Raw genomic sequence first — 18,483 nt, 5'->3', positions numbered from 1 at the left:
AATATTAGCTAGGGGATAACCTGGATCTATCTTAGTTCATGAATTCCTGGCAAGTCTAGTTTCGAAGGATCCTATAGCATCCCTATACATAGCAAGCTAAAACACATATATTTCATTTTAGTGCATTATTCCTCACAAATATAACAACTCAATAAAGTTCTTACCCAAACATTAAATAATACCTCTTGTATTGCTGCTACTTGGTTTCGTTGGCTTCTCTCTAACCTTGCAATAATGTATCTGACCCCTTCCATAATCTTGTAGGGATGTTCAGGTGTCAAATAGAAAAATTTTGGGTTGAAGTAATAACCTATAAAATATATAGACAGAAAAATGTCATTTACAATTTCATAAAAAAATGATTTAAAATGAAACATTCTTATGATATAAATATATATTTACCAGCATAATGAATTGGACGTCCAAATTTGGTGTTCCACCTCCGTTCTATAATCTCGATCACTTTACTAGCAAAACTACACTTCTCCCCAATAGCTGATTTCGCTCTTTCGATACCTTCATAAAGGATGCTCATGATAGCTTTCTTGTCAGCATCCATAATTCTTAACACCGTGATCAAAGGGGCAGTGGCTTCTAAGACATTAAAACATCGAGACCAAAACCTTCTATTTGAGACTATGCTGTCCACTTTTATATCGGTACTAGACTTCGAGAGGCAGTCATTTAACCACTCTTCACAGGTAAACAATCTCTTTAACCTACCTTCAGATTCCCGAATGGAGTCCACAGCTAAGTAATCGATTGTAAAACGGGTTATGGTAAGCCTGATTATCTTTTTTTTCTTAGAGTGTTCTTTAAACATAAATAATATTTTAGAGTGGTTGTATATAAATCTCGACACCAATCTTGCTTCCTCTAGAGTATCCTTCACAATTTTTATCTCACCGATCTCCTCTAACATAAGATCAATGTTGTGTGCATCATCACATGGTGTCCATACTAGATGCTTCCTCTTGTCCATCAACTTGCTGCCCGCAGAAACACGTGCACGCGTATTATCCGTAATAAACTGGACTACATGCTTATCTCCTACCTCCTCCACTATCTGATCATATAGTCGTACGTAGAAGTTTGCATCCTTCGTCGTTCTTGACACGTCTTTGCTAGACAAAAAAGCTGTACCTTTTGGGGCCAAGAAGTTTAAAAACTCATTTTTGATAACTTTATTCAACCAACCATCACTCATGAGAGCAATGTCTGTCCTTGGCCAACTCTGTTTATATTCTTCAATCCACTTTGTAACTTCCTCCACCTCTTCATCTAATATTGGCCCACTGAGCTCATATGCCGTCTGGGGTTTTACCCCGGGTCCGACTCTCTGGATTGCACTGACCATAGGTGGAAAATATGGGCTATTAGCTGCATCAAAGGGAATCCTTTTATCGTAGAACCATTTACCAATATATCTCCCCAACATGTTTCTTGTACCTTTAACCATGCCTTTTAGAGTCATCGGTTGTGACTTAGGCTTTGAGAGAAATGGGTCTATACGACCATGACCTGCAATACTGGCACTTCTAGATAAGTTAGGAACTATTTCTTCAACGTTTGATTCTTGTTGATACATATTGCCACCAACCCCTCCATATATATTTGATCTGGGTCGGCCATACATGCTCGACCTGGGCCCACCATGCATGTCTAAGCTGGGCCTGCCATACATGTCTGAGCTAGACCCATCATGCATGTCTGAACTAGACCCACTGGGTATTCTAAACCCACGTTCCCTCTGATATTGTTCATGTAAACTCATTCTTGTGGCCATGTCCAGATCATTATTATATTGCTCTTCTAGGTCATTATTATATTGCTCTTCTGTATGGCGTATATAAACTAGCATCTCCTCATTCGTCCTATGTTTGACAATTTTTTTACCTTTGTTAGCATTAAGAAATGCCGCCATCTGTTTTTTTACATTACTAGAAACACTACTGCATGTAGAAACATCTCCCTTAACCCCTGCCAAGTGTTGCTTGAACCTATGTACCCCACTACTTATCACTATTTGGTAGTTATTACAAATAATTTTGTCTTTTTTGTTGGGATCAAGTCTGACCTCATGTTGCCATGCAGGGTCTTCTACAGATCTTGACATGATTCAACTGTTTTAATATGTAAAAAGTTAAAAATTAACCCGTCAGTTCAACAAGAAAAATAATCACCATGTGTAGTGAAAATATGCTGGGGTAGTTCACGTAGTTATATTTGTTGTTATTTGTTATTGCAAAATACTTCTATTGACAATAATATTTTCGTACATATCAATTACAAACATACAGGATAATATAATACATAATGCAAGCTCCAAACATGGCTACAACTCAAGTATCAAGAACATACATTTTTTGCATTAAAAAATTAATAATAAAATTAAAAAAATGCAGGATAATATAATTGTCATGTATGCCACAATTTTTTTACAATGATATTCACTTTAATTCCTCACGATAATACAATTTAACAACATGCATTTTTTGGTTTCAAAATTTTTAAAATTGAAAATACTTTTTTAATGTAACACTACATTAAAAATATAATACAGTTTTGCATTAGAATTTAGAAATATAATAACATGTATGTTTTTTGCATAAATATTCTATCAACATGCAATTTTTTCAACAAAAACTTTAACAATAAAAATTAAAAATATGGTTTAATACCTCATGATAATCAAAACCTGGTCACTATTTTTCACATCTTTTCGAAAAATCACGGTTTTTAAAAAAAAATCGATCATGTACCAAAAAAAAAACAAAAAAAAACAATTCTTCACAAAGCCACCTAACATCAGTCATTCCAACTAAAATATGCATTAACAACAAATTAAAAAAATACATTTTTGCATTAAAAATATAATAATATGCATTTTTTTACATAAATAATCTATCAACATACAATTTTTTCAACATAAACTTTAACAATAAAAATTAATAATATGGTTTAATACCTCATGATAATCAAAACCTTGTCACGATTTTCGCATCTTTTCGGAAAATCATCATTTTTCAAAAAATTCGATCATGGATTACAAAAAAAAATTCGATCATGGATTGCAAAAAAAAAAACCACAAATTTTCAAAAAAATCGATCGTGGATTACAAAAAATTCGATCATGGATTACAAAAAATTCGATCATGGATTATGGATTACAAAAAATTCGATTATGGATTACAAAAAATTTGATCATGGATTACAAAAAATTCGATCATGGATTATGGATTACAAAAAATTCGATTATGGATTACAAAAAATCCGATCATGGATTACAAAAAATTCGATCATGGATTACAAAAAATTCGATCATGGATTACAAAAAATTCGATCATAGATTACAAAAAATTCGACCATGAGTTACAAAAAAAAAAAAAACAAATTTTCAAAAAATTCGATTAGTTTTTAGAGAAGATACCGCACTTTTTTAAAAGGAATATATTAGTAAAATCATTGATGGAAATTTTTGTTAAATCAATATTCTTAATTTACCTCACTTTTAATATACTTATATCTAAATCAAAATTCAAATATATTAAATCAATCAAGAGATAAAATTATACGGGAGAAGTTCTTTTGAAAAAAAAAATTGAAATAAGATAATATATAGATTTATATCAGTCTATTAAAAAAATAAAATTCTTTGAAGATCATCTAAAAAACTCGGACTTCTCAATAGATTTCAAAGAATCAGAGATTTTTTAAAAAAAGTTGTCTGACACGGAAACTTGCTAACTATGTTTTAAACTAATGTTTTTTAATGCAGCCGAATCCACTTGTCCTCACCCTGTTTGCGAAGAGAGTTGGGTGTCCAACACATCGGCTACAAAAATATTACTAAAAATATAAAAAACAAACTAAAAATACCAATATGTTAGTTACAATTTTGTTTTAGATATTTTTCTTGTTTACATCTAAATTATTGAAGGTCTAAATCAAAAAACAAATTTAATCCATCTTTTACATTTTTCATCTTCTTTAGTCTTCAAATTATTTGTGTGGCATCTGTTGAGTTTAACTATTTTTTGCAGGCCTTTTTGCTCGATATATAACATTATAAACGTCAACTACTAATCATTCAGACCAAATCCCAATTCTCAGCAAGGTATTGTTCTAAAATTACCTTTGCTACCACGGAAAACTTCACTGAGAGATTGCATAAAAGATAGCAAACATACTTTAAATTGGTGCCTATAAACTTTTATCGGAAAAACACACAGATACAATTTTCAAGGATATTTTGATCAATTTGTATTTTACAAATTATTTTTTTTATATATTTATTAGGTGGATGTTGATGAATAAAATGTACTCCTAAATTTTCAAATGATTTAGATTTGTAGAAAAATAAAATGAAAATTTAAATATGAAATAAAATCGTGACCGTCAAATCGATTCAAATTCAATATGGGTCTTTGGCTGACACTGTACCAATCAGCCCCTGAGTTTCAAAGAGGGACCATGCTTGGACAAATACAATCTCAGAACCAGTTCGATCCCAACTAACTCTCGTGTAGATCAACGATCGGGATCGAAAATTGCAAGGTTTTGAAACACTAGAAAAACATAGCCACTCCACCAGACAAAGTTATGCCTCATACAACACACACCACAAAAACCAAGGCAAGAGGAACACTCATCCATAGATATGCTAGGAAAGCAAGGGTTAGGGCTAAAAAGGTTGGGAATGGGGTTGAGGCCGAGGTCGGTGGAACCATTGAGCTGAGCTACCTGTCTAAGTTTCCATTCTCACTGAATCTTTAGAAAAATACTACTTATTTTTTAAAAATGAGTAGGGCCTGTATTGCCCCGCTTATCATCCAAAAACAAAAAATAATACCACTAAATATTTTTTAAAATGAGTAGGGGCATGTATTCCCCAGTGATTATCCAAAAATAAAAATTAAAAAAAAAGCTAAAAGGGCGGAGAGTGTCACCTTTCTAAGAGCTCCCCATTGCTCAAAAGTCAAAAGCCTCTGGTTTTGTAGTATAGAATATGAAGAGCCCTACAAGCAAAGCCATGTTCACAAATGCGAAAGACTTTGATCCCTGGCCTGTCACTTGATCTTGAAGTCGCCTCAAATGCACTGGAAGCGAACAAAGGAAACCAACGCTCAGCAAAAAGATAAACGATGCTCAGAGAAAGACTTTGTGGTTTCATCGTGTCCACAAACGTTACCATCTACGGAGTTATAGCATCTTTTATAGACAGCCTGGTGGGGGTAGGACGGGTCCTCTACGACACCCTTTTTACCATGCGCTCAGGCTCGGCTCATTCGTGGCCCTACTTGTAAGTCTGTTATACATATTTTATTTTTTTGACAAACATTATCATCGAAGCTTTTTCTCAACTAGTGGGATCCACTATATAAATTCGGGTCCGTCATTTTGTTTTATTAAGGGGTCATACCTTCAATAAAGCTTATAACTGAGTTCCAATACAGTGTGTCATTTACAGCAATGCCCTAACATAAGCAGAAATCTCATATTTTAAATTCATGAGAAGTTTTGATAAAATTTTACGTTGGATGTCCACCTAACACACGCCACCCATTTACACGGGCTTCAAATGATTTAAGGGAAAGTTTTAGGCTTAAAATGATTTAAGGGAAAGTTTTAATTTTCGACGACGTATGTTTCAATTTTTATGTTGGCTTGATGGGTTTTTAGAATTTGGATGAAAGGATTACAGGTCATAAAATGAAAACATGCATTGGCTGTGAGTGCAAATTTTGCAGCAAATATCACTAAACAGTGGGTGAATTTTTAATAAAATTAAGCATTTTTCTACGAAGTATAATATGCACCATTATTTATGACAAGTACATTCGACTTTTGGCAAGAGGAAGGACACACCACGGCTGTTGTTGATGATACCTGAAAGCTCTTGTGATTTGAAGTTTCTGGCTTCTTTCCCTTTTTTTTACTTTGAGCAGGTTTGGTGTTCCCGGTGGACAACCCTACATTCATTGGTTGAGGTGAAACCAATGGTTTAAAAAACGGATCGGGCACCTCAAAAATCTATCTGAATCAGTGAATCGACGTTTCGGATCGAGCAGGTTTGGTGTTCCCGATGGACAACCCTACATTCATTGGTTGAGGTGAAACCAATGGTTTAAAAAATGGATCGGGCACTTCAAAAATCCATCGGAATCAGTGAATCGACGTTTCGGATTGAGAATTAATCAGATTTATTTTTAAAAAAATTCAAAAAAACTATTAAAAGTCATTATAAATATTGCTTTTTAAGAATCTAATAAGAAGTGTGGGTATTACATTAAGAATTTCCATTTTCTTCATCAATATGCGAATATTGAGATGTTATTTTCCTGTATGAATAAATTTTAAATTTGTCTTATAATATAATCTAATTTTAAAAAAAAAAAAATATTTACAGCTATAATAAAAATAATATATTATATACTTTATAATATAAATAAATAAACAACAAAAATAAAAGATTTAGTTATCAATGTATAATTATTTATACAAAACAAAGATGTGATCCTTACAAATAAATAAATCTACAGAAATATATAATTTAGAAACATAAATTTGTAATTATATTATTATAAAATTATAAAAATATATATATATCACACTTGCAATTCGGGATAATTGACCAAAAAATTTTAAAATATATTTTAAAATGGTTTGGATTATTTTTTTATTTTAAAATATCTCATAAACTAGTAATTTTTTAATGATCAATAAATTAACATTAATATTATTTTATTATTATTATAATATCTTATAAGTAAGTACTATTTTTTTTCTTTTTAATCTCTATTAACCAATAGCTTAATATGTATTTATGGTTTATAGCAAAAAAAACTTATTTTAATTTTTACAATGGACGTAAAACATTTGCCCCACATCAAAATGTTGATGGAGCAATTCACTCTATAAAACACATCGCACAGGCAGTAAAATCAAGTATGTGGCAAGCAGCGTGCAAAATAAAGCATGTGGCAAACAAGCCACATCTCCGTAAAAGACATACGTACAACTTGATTTACAATAAACCAGTGTTTAAAAAAATACTGAGTCGAATCGGGAATCGCCATGAACCGATCGAATCAACGAATAAATAGAAATCGTCCGGTTTTAGAGAAAATCGGATGATTCTGTACATAGAAATCGTTCGGTTTTAGAGAAAATCGGATGATTCTGTACGTCAGTCCGGTTTTAGAGAAAATCGGATGTTTCTGTACGTCACTGTACGGAATCAACGAATTTCGTATGGAATTTTTTTTTTTTTTTTTTTTTTGTTTTTTGGTTTTTGTATTTTGTATTTTGTTAATCCTTGATAGATTTTTTTGTAATACTTGATCGATTTTTTTATAATCCATGATCGAATTGTTTGTTTTTTTTTTTTGTAATCTATGATCGAATTTTTTGTTTTTTTTTTTTTTGGTAACCCATGATAGAATTTTTTGTAATTCATGATCGAATTTTTTGTAATCCATGATCGAAATGTTTGTTTTTTTTTCTTGTAATCCATGATCGAATTTTTTGTTTTTTTTTGTAACCCATGATAGAATTTTTTGTAATCCGTGATCGAATGTTTTGTAATCCATGATCGAAATGTTTGTTTTTTTTTTGTAATCCATGATCGAAATGTTTGTTTTTTTTTTTGTAATCCATGATCGAATTTTTTGTTTTTTGTTTTTTTGTAACCCATGATAGAGTTTTTTGTAATCCATGATTGAATTTTTTGTAATCCATGATCGAATTGTTTTTTTCTTTTTTTGTAATCCACGATTGAATTTTTTGTTTTTTTTTGTTTGTTTTTTTTGTAATCCATGATCGAATTTTATGTAATCCATGATCGAATTTTATGTAATCCATGATCAAATTTTTTGTAATCCATGATTGAATTTTTTGAAAATTTGTGATTTTTTTTTTTAATCCATGATCGAATTTTTTTTTTGTAATCCATGATAGAATTTTTTGAAAATTTGTGATTTTTTTTTTTTAATCCATGATCGAATTTTTTTTTGTAATCCATGATAGAATTTTTTGAAAATTTGTGATTTTTTTTTTTTTTAATCCATGATCGATTTTTTTTGAAAATTTGTTTTTTTTTTTTAATCCATATTATTCAAAGAGAAAATGAGAGAGATAATGATTCTGAGGCCACCCTATCCCAGCCATATTATTCACATATCGAGTCTCAACCTCAACAGTGTAGGGATGAGCACGACAGTGCATGTGAGCATGAAAGATGGATAATCTTCGAGGATTTTAGATTGGGAACACAACAAAACACTAACACTCAAGGATTTGGGAATAGTCAGACGCCTGCTAATATCGATGATTCGTTTTTAGATCGAATCAATTAATTGTTAAACGAATTTAATCAATAGCATCAGCGTGACCAAGAAGAACAATAACGTCGTCTATCATTTTATTTTTAGATCATATATTACTAATTTTATGCTTTATTGTAGTCCATATATGTTGATATACTTATTCCATATTAATTCGATGTTTATCATTTTGTGTGATGTAAATTAAATGCTGAATGACGATTCATGCAGGGAAAGTACATATCAATATTCAATATTCAACAAAAGACCGCGTACGTACAACTTGAGAATAATAAATAAATAAAACCGCCACTATTCAAAAGACCGCGTACGAACAAACTCGTGTAAGGCCGAAAAAAATCCGGATATTTCAAAAAATTTTAAAAAAATCAGGATATTTCAAAAAAATTAAAAATAAATAAAACCGCCAGTATTCAAAAGTAAAATCCGGATTTCAAAAAATTAAAAATAAATAAAATGGCCGAAAAAAATCCGGATGTTTCAAGAAATTAAAAATAAATAAATCCGCCACTATTCAAAAGTACATCCGGATTTCAAAAAATTAAATATAAATAAAACCCTAAAACAGCCGTCTAACCGAAAAAAATCCAGATTTTAAAAAAATAAAACCACCACTATTAAATCCGGATCGCTTGATTTTTTATCGGATCGGATCGACGAGTACACGAATTTTTTAGCTTAGACTGGAAAAGCTTTAACAAAAGTTAGGTTACTTATGACCCTTAGGGTTAGTGAGACATTAAACTAAAGCAAGGAACCATTGTAAGTCTATGACACTTCTCCTTGGATTCCTGAACAAAACAAAAGTGCCATTTGTTTTTTCTCCACAGCTCCACGAAAAATCCTATTATTAAAAGAAGGGTTTGTTTAGTACATAGCCTAGGCTCTAAAATATCAAATTAAAACCTACTTTCAAATAGTATCGAGAAATGTAGTTTCACTTTTGAAAATCTTTGTGATAGCCTTAAAATGTATTTACATATTTATTTATAAAGTTTACAGTTTCAAAAATAGTGTAGTTCGACAGATACATGAAAACTTGAAAATCTTAAAAATTGACAGTCCAAAAATATGTTATAAAATGCATTATTTCCAAAATTTGAAATCCAATTTTTTTTCTCCTGCCTATACATCTTGATATCGAGATGATCAATTTGAAGATATTTGGGCATCAAAATAACATCTTCTAATGAAATATTTGCGTAGGCTCAAATTTAATTGTTTAGAGCCTCAGCTTTATATAAACTTTTCCCTTAAAAGAAATGAAAAGTATACCACGATACCATTTATTTTTTGTACAAATAGGTCCTAGTCACACTTGTCAATCTGATTTCAAATCGGGCGGTTTTAAGAGTACATTGACTGACTCAACTTAAAAAAAATCTAAAACGCTGCGATACACCCCAAATCATCTATTTTGATATCGAATGATTATGAGTGATTGTGACCTCCTTATAACAAAAAATAAATAGTTTCATAGTATACAATATCTAAGAGGAATCCAAACTCCAACTAAATCTATCACATTGTCAAAACCAGCGGAGCATTCGCTCATCTTCCATTAACGTCAAACAAAATCTTAACAACTAAATCCAATCTGCCATTAAAACCCGTCCTAAAAAGAAAATGAATCCAAACATTTGCCTAATAAGCGCTTAATGCACAAGAATTTTTACTAGCAATTGCAATGGACAATTTACAAGCAAATTAGTTTACAGTTATTTACTATAAAATCATTGTCATTAATTGTATCATAAAGAAGAAAGAAAGATATATTAGAACCAATGAAAATCCAGATTTCTAGTTTTACTGCGACTTTCAATGATTTACTTGAAAACATAGTGACTAAAGCTTTTTTTTTTATTTTTTGCCCTGAAAAACTCTGTAAATATTCGGTGACCTCATTTTTTTTTTGCCCTAATTGCTAACTATATCTGTTGCCAGTTGTGCTGTTCTTTTTACCGCAATCCTTGCTGTAATTTACTCAAAAACACAGTGACTATGGCTTTCAGTCAACAAAAGGAAATCATGAGACGATCCTGGTTAAGATAATTGAATAAATAAAAGTCAGTATGCAGCTTGTAAGGATCATACATCAATGTGTGCCAGAAAATATTTTTACTGTAATCCAAAAGAGAAGAAAAGAAAACAAGATTCACCATTAAAACTCAGAACTTATGTTGCGCAGGTAACTTTACAGACAATGGAACAAGAATTGAGGAAGAACAAATAATCATAAAGATATTCTTAAGCCAAAAGCACCTTTGAATCCACAATAAAATTCAAAAGAAATCAATTTAATGGAGTCCCAAAACATGGAGGCCATTTCCTAGAGATTGAAACGAGGGAGAGAAGTTTAGATCCTGTTGCTGATGAATTCTACTCATATGTTGGTTTTGGTTAGCATTCATATGCAATGTCACCAAATTGAAGGGAGAATGCAAACCAAAATAAGAGAGAGAACGACTTAGAAAGAAGAGATAGCGTGCAGGGCAGAGACAGTGTTAATGGTACCTCGCAACAGAGAGTGAGAGAGAGAGAAGAGCAGCAGTGGAAGAAAGATGCTCCTGCGTTGATCCTTGCATTAGAGGGAGAGGTAGAGCAGCTGCAGAAGAAGATGGTGAGAAAGATCAGGGCTTTGACACTGCATCTGATGCATTTTCTGCAATTAAAACTCAGAAGTTCGGAATTCTTCGTGAAGATACGTCTCCCAGAGAATTATTTCTAGATATCCAAATGGGCCCTTCTGTAATCTTATAATTTGGAGTTACACTCGGCTTCCTGTAAAAGCTGTCGCAAATATGAATACGATTTTTTAAAGCAAAAGAGAGATGGCTTGGCCATGTAATAGAAATGGCACTGCTGATGATGAGAGAGATGGCTTGGCCATGTAATAGAAATGGCACTGCTGATGATGAGAGAGATGGCTTCTCGAATCGGGTGGTCACACATGTGAGAGATAGCGTCAAGGCCCAGGCAGTCATGTAATAGAGAGATGACTTCACGATTGGTGGTCACATAACTGAGAGATGGCTCCTAGGCCCCGGTGATCACATGACGAGGTGCCCCAACATGATACCGAGAGCTCCATCCCTACCAAAGTCACAAGTTAACATTCAAGAGAGAGTAAAATGCAAGTTTAGCATTGTTCAGATTCTAATACATTCATCTCAATAATTTCTCACCCAGTTTATTGAAATCCATTAGAAACAAAGATGAAGTACAAAGAGGGTACCAGTACAACCACAAAGTTAAAACCAAGCTCAACAAGGAAAAGAAAGATGCTCAACACTAACAAGAGTGCACACAGTTCAGGAGTCCCAAACATACCTGTAAAGAAGGAAAGCAACCACATACATCTATAACTCTTTCTATCTCAAACCTCTCCAATGGATAGACTGTCTTCTACATCACATGGCCTGAAGCACAATTTAATTAGGGCTGGGAGAAAAGGCTACGTCTGACTGCGGCTCTGTAGACACCCAAGTATCGAAGTATTTCATCACCCCACCTGAAACAAGAACGACGCCGCAGGCCAAGCCAGCCATCCAGTGCCTCTCGTCCGGAAGATGAACATAGAACTCAACCAGAAGGGCCACAACTGATAGAATTAGGAGGAACTTTAACATAAAATTGATGGCTTTTGTGGTTCTAGGAGGGGGAGGGTCTCGGAATATGATGCATAACATCTTGCCCGCAGTAATGAAAATAACAAAGTAAAGAACTACGAGGGTTACAAGAGCATAGATTTTGGTTGTTGGGAACAAGAGAGAAATGGCTCTAAGACACGCACCAGAGCCGAAGGCCGTGGCGATTGAGATGGCATCCGAGCTCTTGACCTTTGAGTCGCTGTCCGCTTTACTGTTGCTGGCCAAATTCGGTGGATCACTGGTGGTGCTGGCGGCCATTGGCAAGGTCGAAGACCGGTCTTCGATGGGCATGTCATTGCCCTCAATGTCTGGGGTTGCTCTGCTTTCATGTGTCCCTTTGGAATGCTCCTGCTACAAGAGAGGAAGAGAGAACTCACTCCAATAAACAAATGAGAGACAGCCATGTGATAAAGAAAACTTGCTGTTGCCTTGGAACCCATGACATTATAAAAGCAGAGAAGAGAAATAAAGAGAGAGAGAGAGAGGAAGTGACTGAATATTCCCTGTGATGCCGGATATAAAAATACATAAAACCATGAAAATGAAAGAGCAGAGGAAATGAAATGCATATACCTTGAGATTGCAGGTTGTCAAAAGAATAAAAATTCTCGAGGCCTCAGGTTATTCAAAATCAACTATAAGAAAGAAAACTAAGAAAGAAAAAATGGAATTAACATCAAGTGTATAGGGATGATAACCTAATATCGAGTGTATAGGTACGATAACCTACTCTTGATTGCCGAGGTCATATCGCTAGGTAAACCGAAGTTGCATACTGAAACCTAGAAACATGACTGCTCAAGGGAGATATGGGTAGCTTTGATTGTCAGGTGAAGGACAAAGTTGCATATCAGGAGCGAGTTTTCAAGAAATCACTCGGGTTTTAGTGAAAGCCACTCTCTACTCTGTTCGATGTAGGCACTTCGTGTGCTGTAGGATGACTCGCTTTCTGATGGATTGCGATGGCACATCTGCCGCTGGATCATATTAAAGATATAATTGAAAGAGAGAGAGAAATTGCTGGAAATACAGCCATGTGAGAAAGAAAACTTCTTGTTTCCTTGGAACCCCTGGCATTACAAAAAATGAGAGAGTGAGGAAGTGACCTGAGTGTTCCTTGTGGTGCAGGACATTATGTCCTTAAAACCATGAAAATAAAAGAGCAGAGGTTTCAGAAGAGAAAGTGAAATGAAAATACCTTGAGACTGCCCAGTAAAGCGGCCAACAAAGTAAACATTCCTGAAAAAACACAAGGGTAAGGCTCATCAGCGATTAAGGCCTGAGGCATTCAACCTCTACTATAAGGAAGAAAAAATGGGATTAATATTAAGCAAAATTGAAGCCGGTAGATGAAAATGAGAACTTACTCTTGATCTCCAAGGCCATATCGCCGGTAAACCAAAGTTGCATATTGAAATCGAGAATTACAAGTGTATGGTATATATATAGTGAAGGGATGCAGGCCTACAATGCGTCAAAGGCACCTTTCGCACCGCCCAGAGTTAAAAAGCAGAAAAGCGCATGGCCAAAAAGCAATGGCTTTATTTAAACTATGTGTCACTTTCACTCTTTTACCCTCTCTTGACTCTTACTATGTGTCACTTTCACTCTTTTACCCTTTCTTGACTCTTACTATGTGTCACGTTCACTCTTTTACGCTTTCTTGACTCTCTCTCAAGAGCAACGCCCGAATTTAAACTGCACAAACCTTTTCAATTTTTTTTTTTTTTTTTTTTTTTACCTGAAATTCAATTACAGTAAAACATATTACACGGAAAAATGAGATTTATCATGATTCAACACTAAGAAAATAGAAATAAGTTACATAAAATTTCTTAAAATCTTAATGGGTAATCTAAAATCCATTAACAGTTTAACGGGTAACATCCCTTACAAAAACAAATTCCTCTATCTCCCTCCATTCTCCACGTATCCATTCGCTCGCTATTCTCCCTCTATCTTGTACATATCCATTTTTTTTTTCTCTCTCTAAAATCCACTTGTCTCTAAAATCCACGTATAAATGTTTACATGGCATATCCATTTCTACACTCTCTAAGCGCATCCATTTCTACATCCCTCTATCCCTAATTTGTAAATCTCTAAAATCCACATATAACTGTTTACCTGGTATATCCATTTCCACACTAGCCGAGCGCATCCATTTCTATATCCCTCTATTCCCAATTTGTAATAAAAATAATAATCAGTAATGAATGAAAAATTACACAGCACAAATCGCCTTCCATTCTCCACCCATCCATTCTCTCTCCTGTATACATCCATTTCTACTTTCTCTTTCTAAACTCCCTCTATTCTCTACCCATCCATTCTCCCTCTATGTTGCATACATCCACTTCTAGTTTTTCTCTAAACTCCACAAATAAGTGTTTACATGGCACATCCATTTCTACACTATCTAAGATTTTTATTTATTCATCAGAGATAAGTATCCCTTGAAGCCACAATTGATTTTCCTTTATATCTAAGATAATGCATGAAAAATAATAATAAGTAATCAATAAAAAATAATAAAAATAATAATCGATAATAAAAATAAAAATCAATGAACATAAGTGATATTCCATAGAAGAGTGCCCATCCATTTCTACATCCCTTTATCTCCAATTTATAATCAAAATAATAATCGGCAATCAATGAAAAATTGTACAACACAATCATAATAAAAAATTTCACACAACATAATCCTCCTAAGAGATTAGTAGAAGCTAAATTGAAATAAGATACCTCTTTAGTCTCCTACCATGCCTCAAATTTTCTAATCAAATTTCCTCCCATTTTTTAATTACCATAAAGATTTTAAATTTTATATCATGAATTTATTATTTATTTGAAATTATATAGAGAGACATTTGAAAGACCTCTTCTGTAAAAAATAAATAAAAATAAGGCTTGTCATAATAAAATCATGTTATTCAAATCGTATTATTTCAATAACTTATCATGTTGAAACTAATTTCTAATTATGTTAGAAGACATGTGATTCCATGTAAGTGCCAAAGGCATGCAAAAGAAGTAAAAAATGTTGTCATTATGACTTTAGAATGGTAAAAGTTATTATTAGAAAATCCTTTTGGAATGGTGTTGATGTTATTATTAGAAAATCTTTTTTGAATAGTGTGATGATGACTTTAATTCCGCATTTCAGTGGAATTTTGTTGTAAAAATGAAAGAAATGATAGTTTATAGGCAATTGTTAGTAAAATGTTGGTAATGCATTTCTCATATTTCTTCTAGATATAGCTAAACGGTAGCAATGTATTTCCCTGCATCTAAATATTACCCAAACAGAAACAATCCATTTGCAGGTAATGTATTACACTAGCAAGGTATTTCACAGACAATATATTTCCAGGTATCCAAATGACCCCTTGCTGTTTTTTCATTTCCAACTCTTTCTCTCTCTCACTCATTTTTCAATCTTTTATCTTACCTTTTCCCCCTCTTTCTCTCTCTCTCATTTTTCAGTCTTTTATCTTACCTTTTCCCTCCACCTCCTTTTCTATTTATACATTATATTGATTTAAAAAATGTCATTTCAGCATGGGATCGCCCGGTCCAACCTGAGATTCGATCAACCCGTACCAGTTCTGTATATATATAGGAAGGCAATAGAGTTTAGAAGGGAATTGGTCGGTCCGTACAATATAACGGTGATTCTCTTTAGTGACACAACAATTTGGACCACCGATTCATTGATCCGAAGCAATTTTTGGCTGGTTCAATATTTTTTCGTCAGTTCATTGTTTTTTCCACACAATAAAACGACAATTTAGACCGTTGATTTAACGACCCGAATTGGTTTTGGGGTGACCGATCCGGGTCACAAAACTGTTGTTTAAATAACTAATATATACTAACATCTCTCCACTATTGTTAACCTGCAAAATTTGTAACTCTCTCTACCTTTCTCACCTTTTGGCTAAGATCAAGCGTAATATCGTTTCTAACTCTTTCTACCTTTCTCAACCTTTTGGCTAAGATCAAGTGTAGTATCCTCCATGTTTCCTTCTTTTCTACTTGGATATATATATATATATATAGGAAAACTCTTCTCAACTCCTATAAAAAAAAAATGAACAGTGATTTTACCAACCCTCGTCACCGTCCAAAGTTTATCGTACAGCCACAAATCAGAATGATTTGAATTTTTATTTTTTATTTTTTTTCTACAAATCAGAATGATTTGAAATTTGAACTATGTGTACATCTTAGTGATGCGCACCTAATAAAAATATAAAAAAAATAATAATTCGAGAAAAAAAATTGACCAAATTACCCCAAATTTGTTGAGGGTATTTGGTCAATTTTTTCATGTAAAATATTTGTTCATATTTTTTTCGTAGATTCGTATTTTTTTTATGAACATACGCTTCAAATTTCAAATCATTCCAATTTGTAGAAAAAAATTAAAAATAAAATATTACCAGACAATCGTGACCGTGCAATGAACTTTAGACGATGATGAGGGTAGGCAAAATCACTATTCATTTTTACCTATAGGCGTTTTGTAATATCTCCTAATGCCTATAACTGAAAATGAATAGTGATTTTGCCTACCCTCATCATCGTCAAAAGTCCATCGCACGATAACGATTGTCCAGTAGTGTTTCATTTTTCATTTCTTTTCTACAAATCGGAATGATCTGGAATTTGGAACATGTGTACATTTTAGTGAGGCGCACCTAATAAAAATATATAAAAAAAAAATTTCCTGAAAAATAATTAACCATAATACCCCTAAAACTTTTCGGGGTATTTTGGTCAATATATTTCATATAAAATATTTTTTTTTATATTTTTCTAGATTCACCAATTTTTTATGAACATGCTCCAAATTTGAGATCATTCTAATTTGTAAAAAAAATAAAAATTAAAAAATAAAATACTACCAAACAATCGTGACCATGTGTTGAACTTTGGACGGTGATGAGGGTAGGCGAAATCGCCGTCCCTTACGGTAGGCGAAATCGCCGTCCCTTACCTATAGGCATTTTGTAGTTCTTCAATTTGTAGTATGTTCAATATATATATATATATATATATATATGAAAAGTCTTAAAAACGCCTATAGGTGATTTTGAATAGTGTTTCGTTCTGCAGTGGCGGTTTATCAGACGGAACCGCAACGGATGTCGTCATATCAATGAAGGTACCACGTGTTTTTTTTTACCATATCCGTGACAGTACCGTGACGGACCTAGATCTATGGAGGTCTTTTAATCCTTGCCGTCCGAAAAAATTGGATGGAGCCAAGCCTGTAGGCGAAACTACTGTAGCATTTCACTTATAGGCATTGCATAATGGCTTCCACATATATATATATATATATATATATATATATATATATATATATATATATATATATATATATATATATATATATATATATATATATATATATATGTATGTGTGTATGTGTGTGTGTGTGTGTGTGTGTGGAAAAGTCTTCCCAACACCTATAGGCAAAAATGAACCGTGATTTTGCCTACCATCATCACCATCCAAAGTTTATCGTACGGTTACAATTATCCGATAGTGTTTTCTTTTTCTTTTCTTTTTTCTACAAATCGGAATGATTTGAAATTTGGAGTGTGTACATCTTGGTAAGGTACTCCTAATAAAAATATAAAAAATATAATTCGTGAAAAACATTTGATCAAAATACCTCCGAAATATTTTAGGGGAATTTTTGGTTAATTTTTTTATGTAAAATATTTTTTTTGATATTTTTTGTAAATTCACCTATTTTTAGACACAGTTGTTGCTAGCATACCACGTAAAAAAAACGTTTTAGTTAGTGCGTTGATAACGAACAACTCCAGAAAAAAAAGAAGGTGCGATTAGCATAGCACTTAAGAAAAAGTTATAGGTAGTGACTTGATAACGGACAAATTTAGAAACAGGGATAAGGCTGATGTTAGCATACCACGTAAGAAAACGTTTGAGCGTTGATTACGGACAAATCTAAATGAAAAAAGGTCGTGTGAGCATAGCACTCAAGAAAAATTCACCGTTAGGGACTTGATAACGGATAAATTTAGAGACACGGAGAAGGCTGATGTTAGCATACCACGTAAGAAAACGTTTTACTAAGTGCGTTGGTTACGGACAAATCTAGAGAAAAAAAACAAGAAAAAACGGTCGTGTTAGCATAGCACGCAAGAAAAAGCTGTAAATAGTGACTTGTAACGGACAAATTTAGAAAGGTAGAGGACTATAAGAAAAAATGAACAGTAATTTTGCTTATAATCATCACCAGTCAAAGTTTATTATACGGTTACGATTGTCCGATAACGTTTTATTTTTTATTTTATTTTTCTATAAATCGAAATGATCTGAAATTTGAGTGTATATACATCTTAGTGAGATGCACCTAATAAAAATATAAAAAATATAATTCATAAAAAATATTTGACCAAAAGACCTTCGAAATGTTTCGAGAGTATTTTGGTTAAATTTTTTCA

General features: G+C 33.0%; 1 protein-coding gene and 1 long non-coding RNA gene across 18 annotated transcripts in view; both read right to left on the bottom strand.

Moving 5' to 3' along the window:
• LOC105420472 (uncharacterized) overlaps nt 1-5,276 on the bottom strand; it is a 32,838-nt gene extending 27,562 nt beyond the window's left edge. For 3 of the 16 annotated variants that reach the window (XR_016056521.1, XR_016056523.1, XR_016056522.1), the window contains exon 1: nt 4,950-5,111. Coding sequence is in view for 2 of the 16 variants with exons in the window: in XM_088868343.1 (XP_088724469.1) it covers nt 37-96; nt 183-310; nt 403-2,116 (1,902 nt within the window). In the remaining 14 variants the exon portion in view is untranslated. The other 13 variants (XR_016056524.1, XM_088868343.1, XR_016056516.1 and 10 more) reach the window with 13 other exon arrangements.
• A 5,284-nt stretch (nt 5,277-10,560) lies between these two features.
• LOC110007547 (uncharacterized) lies at nt 10,561-13,512 on the bottom strand. Of its 2 annotated transcripts, none has more exons than XR_016056513.1 (6): nt 13,363-13,512; nt 13,194-13,234; nt 12,726-13,065; nt 12,139-12,346; nt 11,676-11,946; nt 10,561-11,438 (listed from the first exon to the last, which is right to left on the bottom strand). It is a non-coding gene; the product is annotated as an uncharacterized LOC110007547 (long non-coding RNA). The 2 variants fall into 2 exon arrangements; XR_016056514.1 differs by having other exon boundaries at nt 12,139-12,343.
• Between the last annotated feature and the right edge of the window lie 4,971 nt (nt 13,513-18,483).

Source organism: Amborella trichopoda, chromosome 5 (assembly GCF_054954075.1).
Source record: "Amborella trichopoda isolate Santa Cruz 75 chromosome 5, AtrichopodaSantaCruz75HAP2 v2.0, whole genome shotgun sequence".
Lineage (NCBI taxonomy): Eukaryota > Viridiplantae > Streptophyta > Magnoliopsida > Amborellales > Amborellaceae > Amborella > Amborella trichopoda.
Note: the sequence above shows the minus strand (reverse complement) of the source record. Positions and strands in the feature narration are given on the sequence as shown.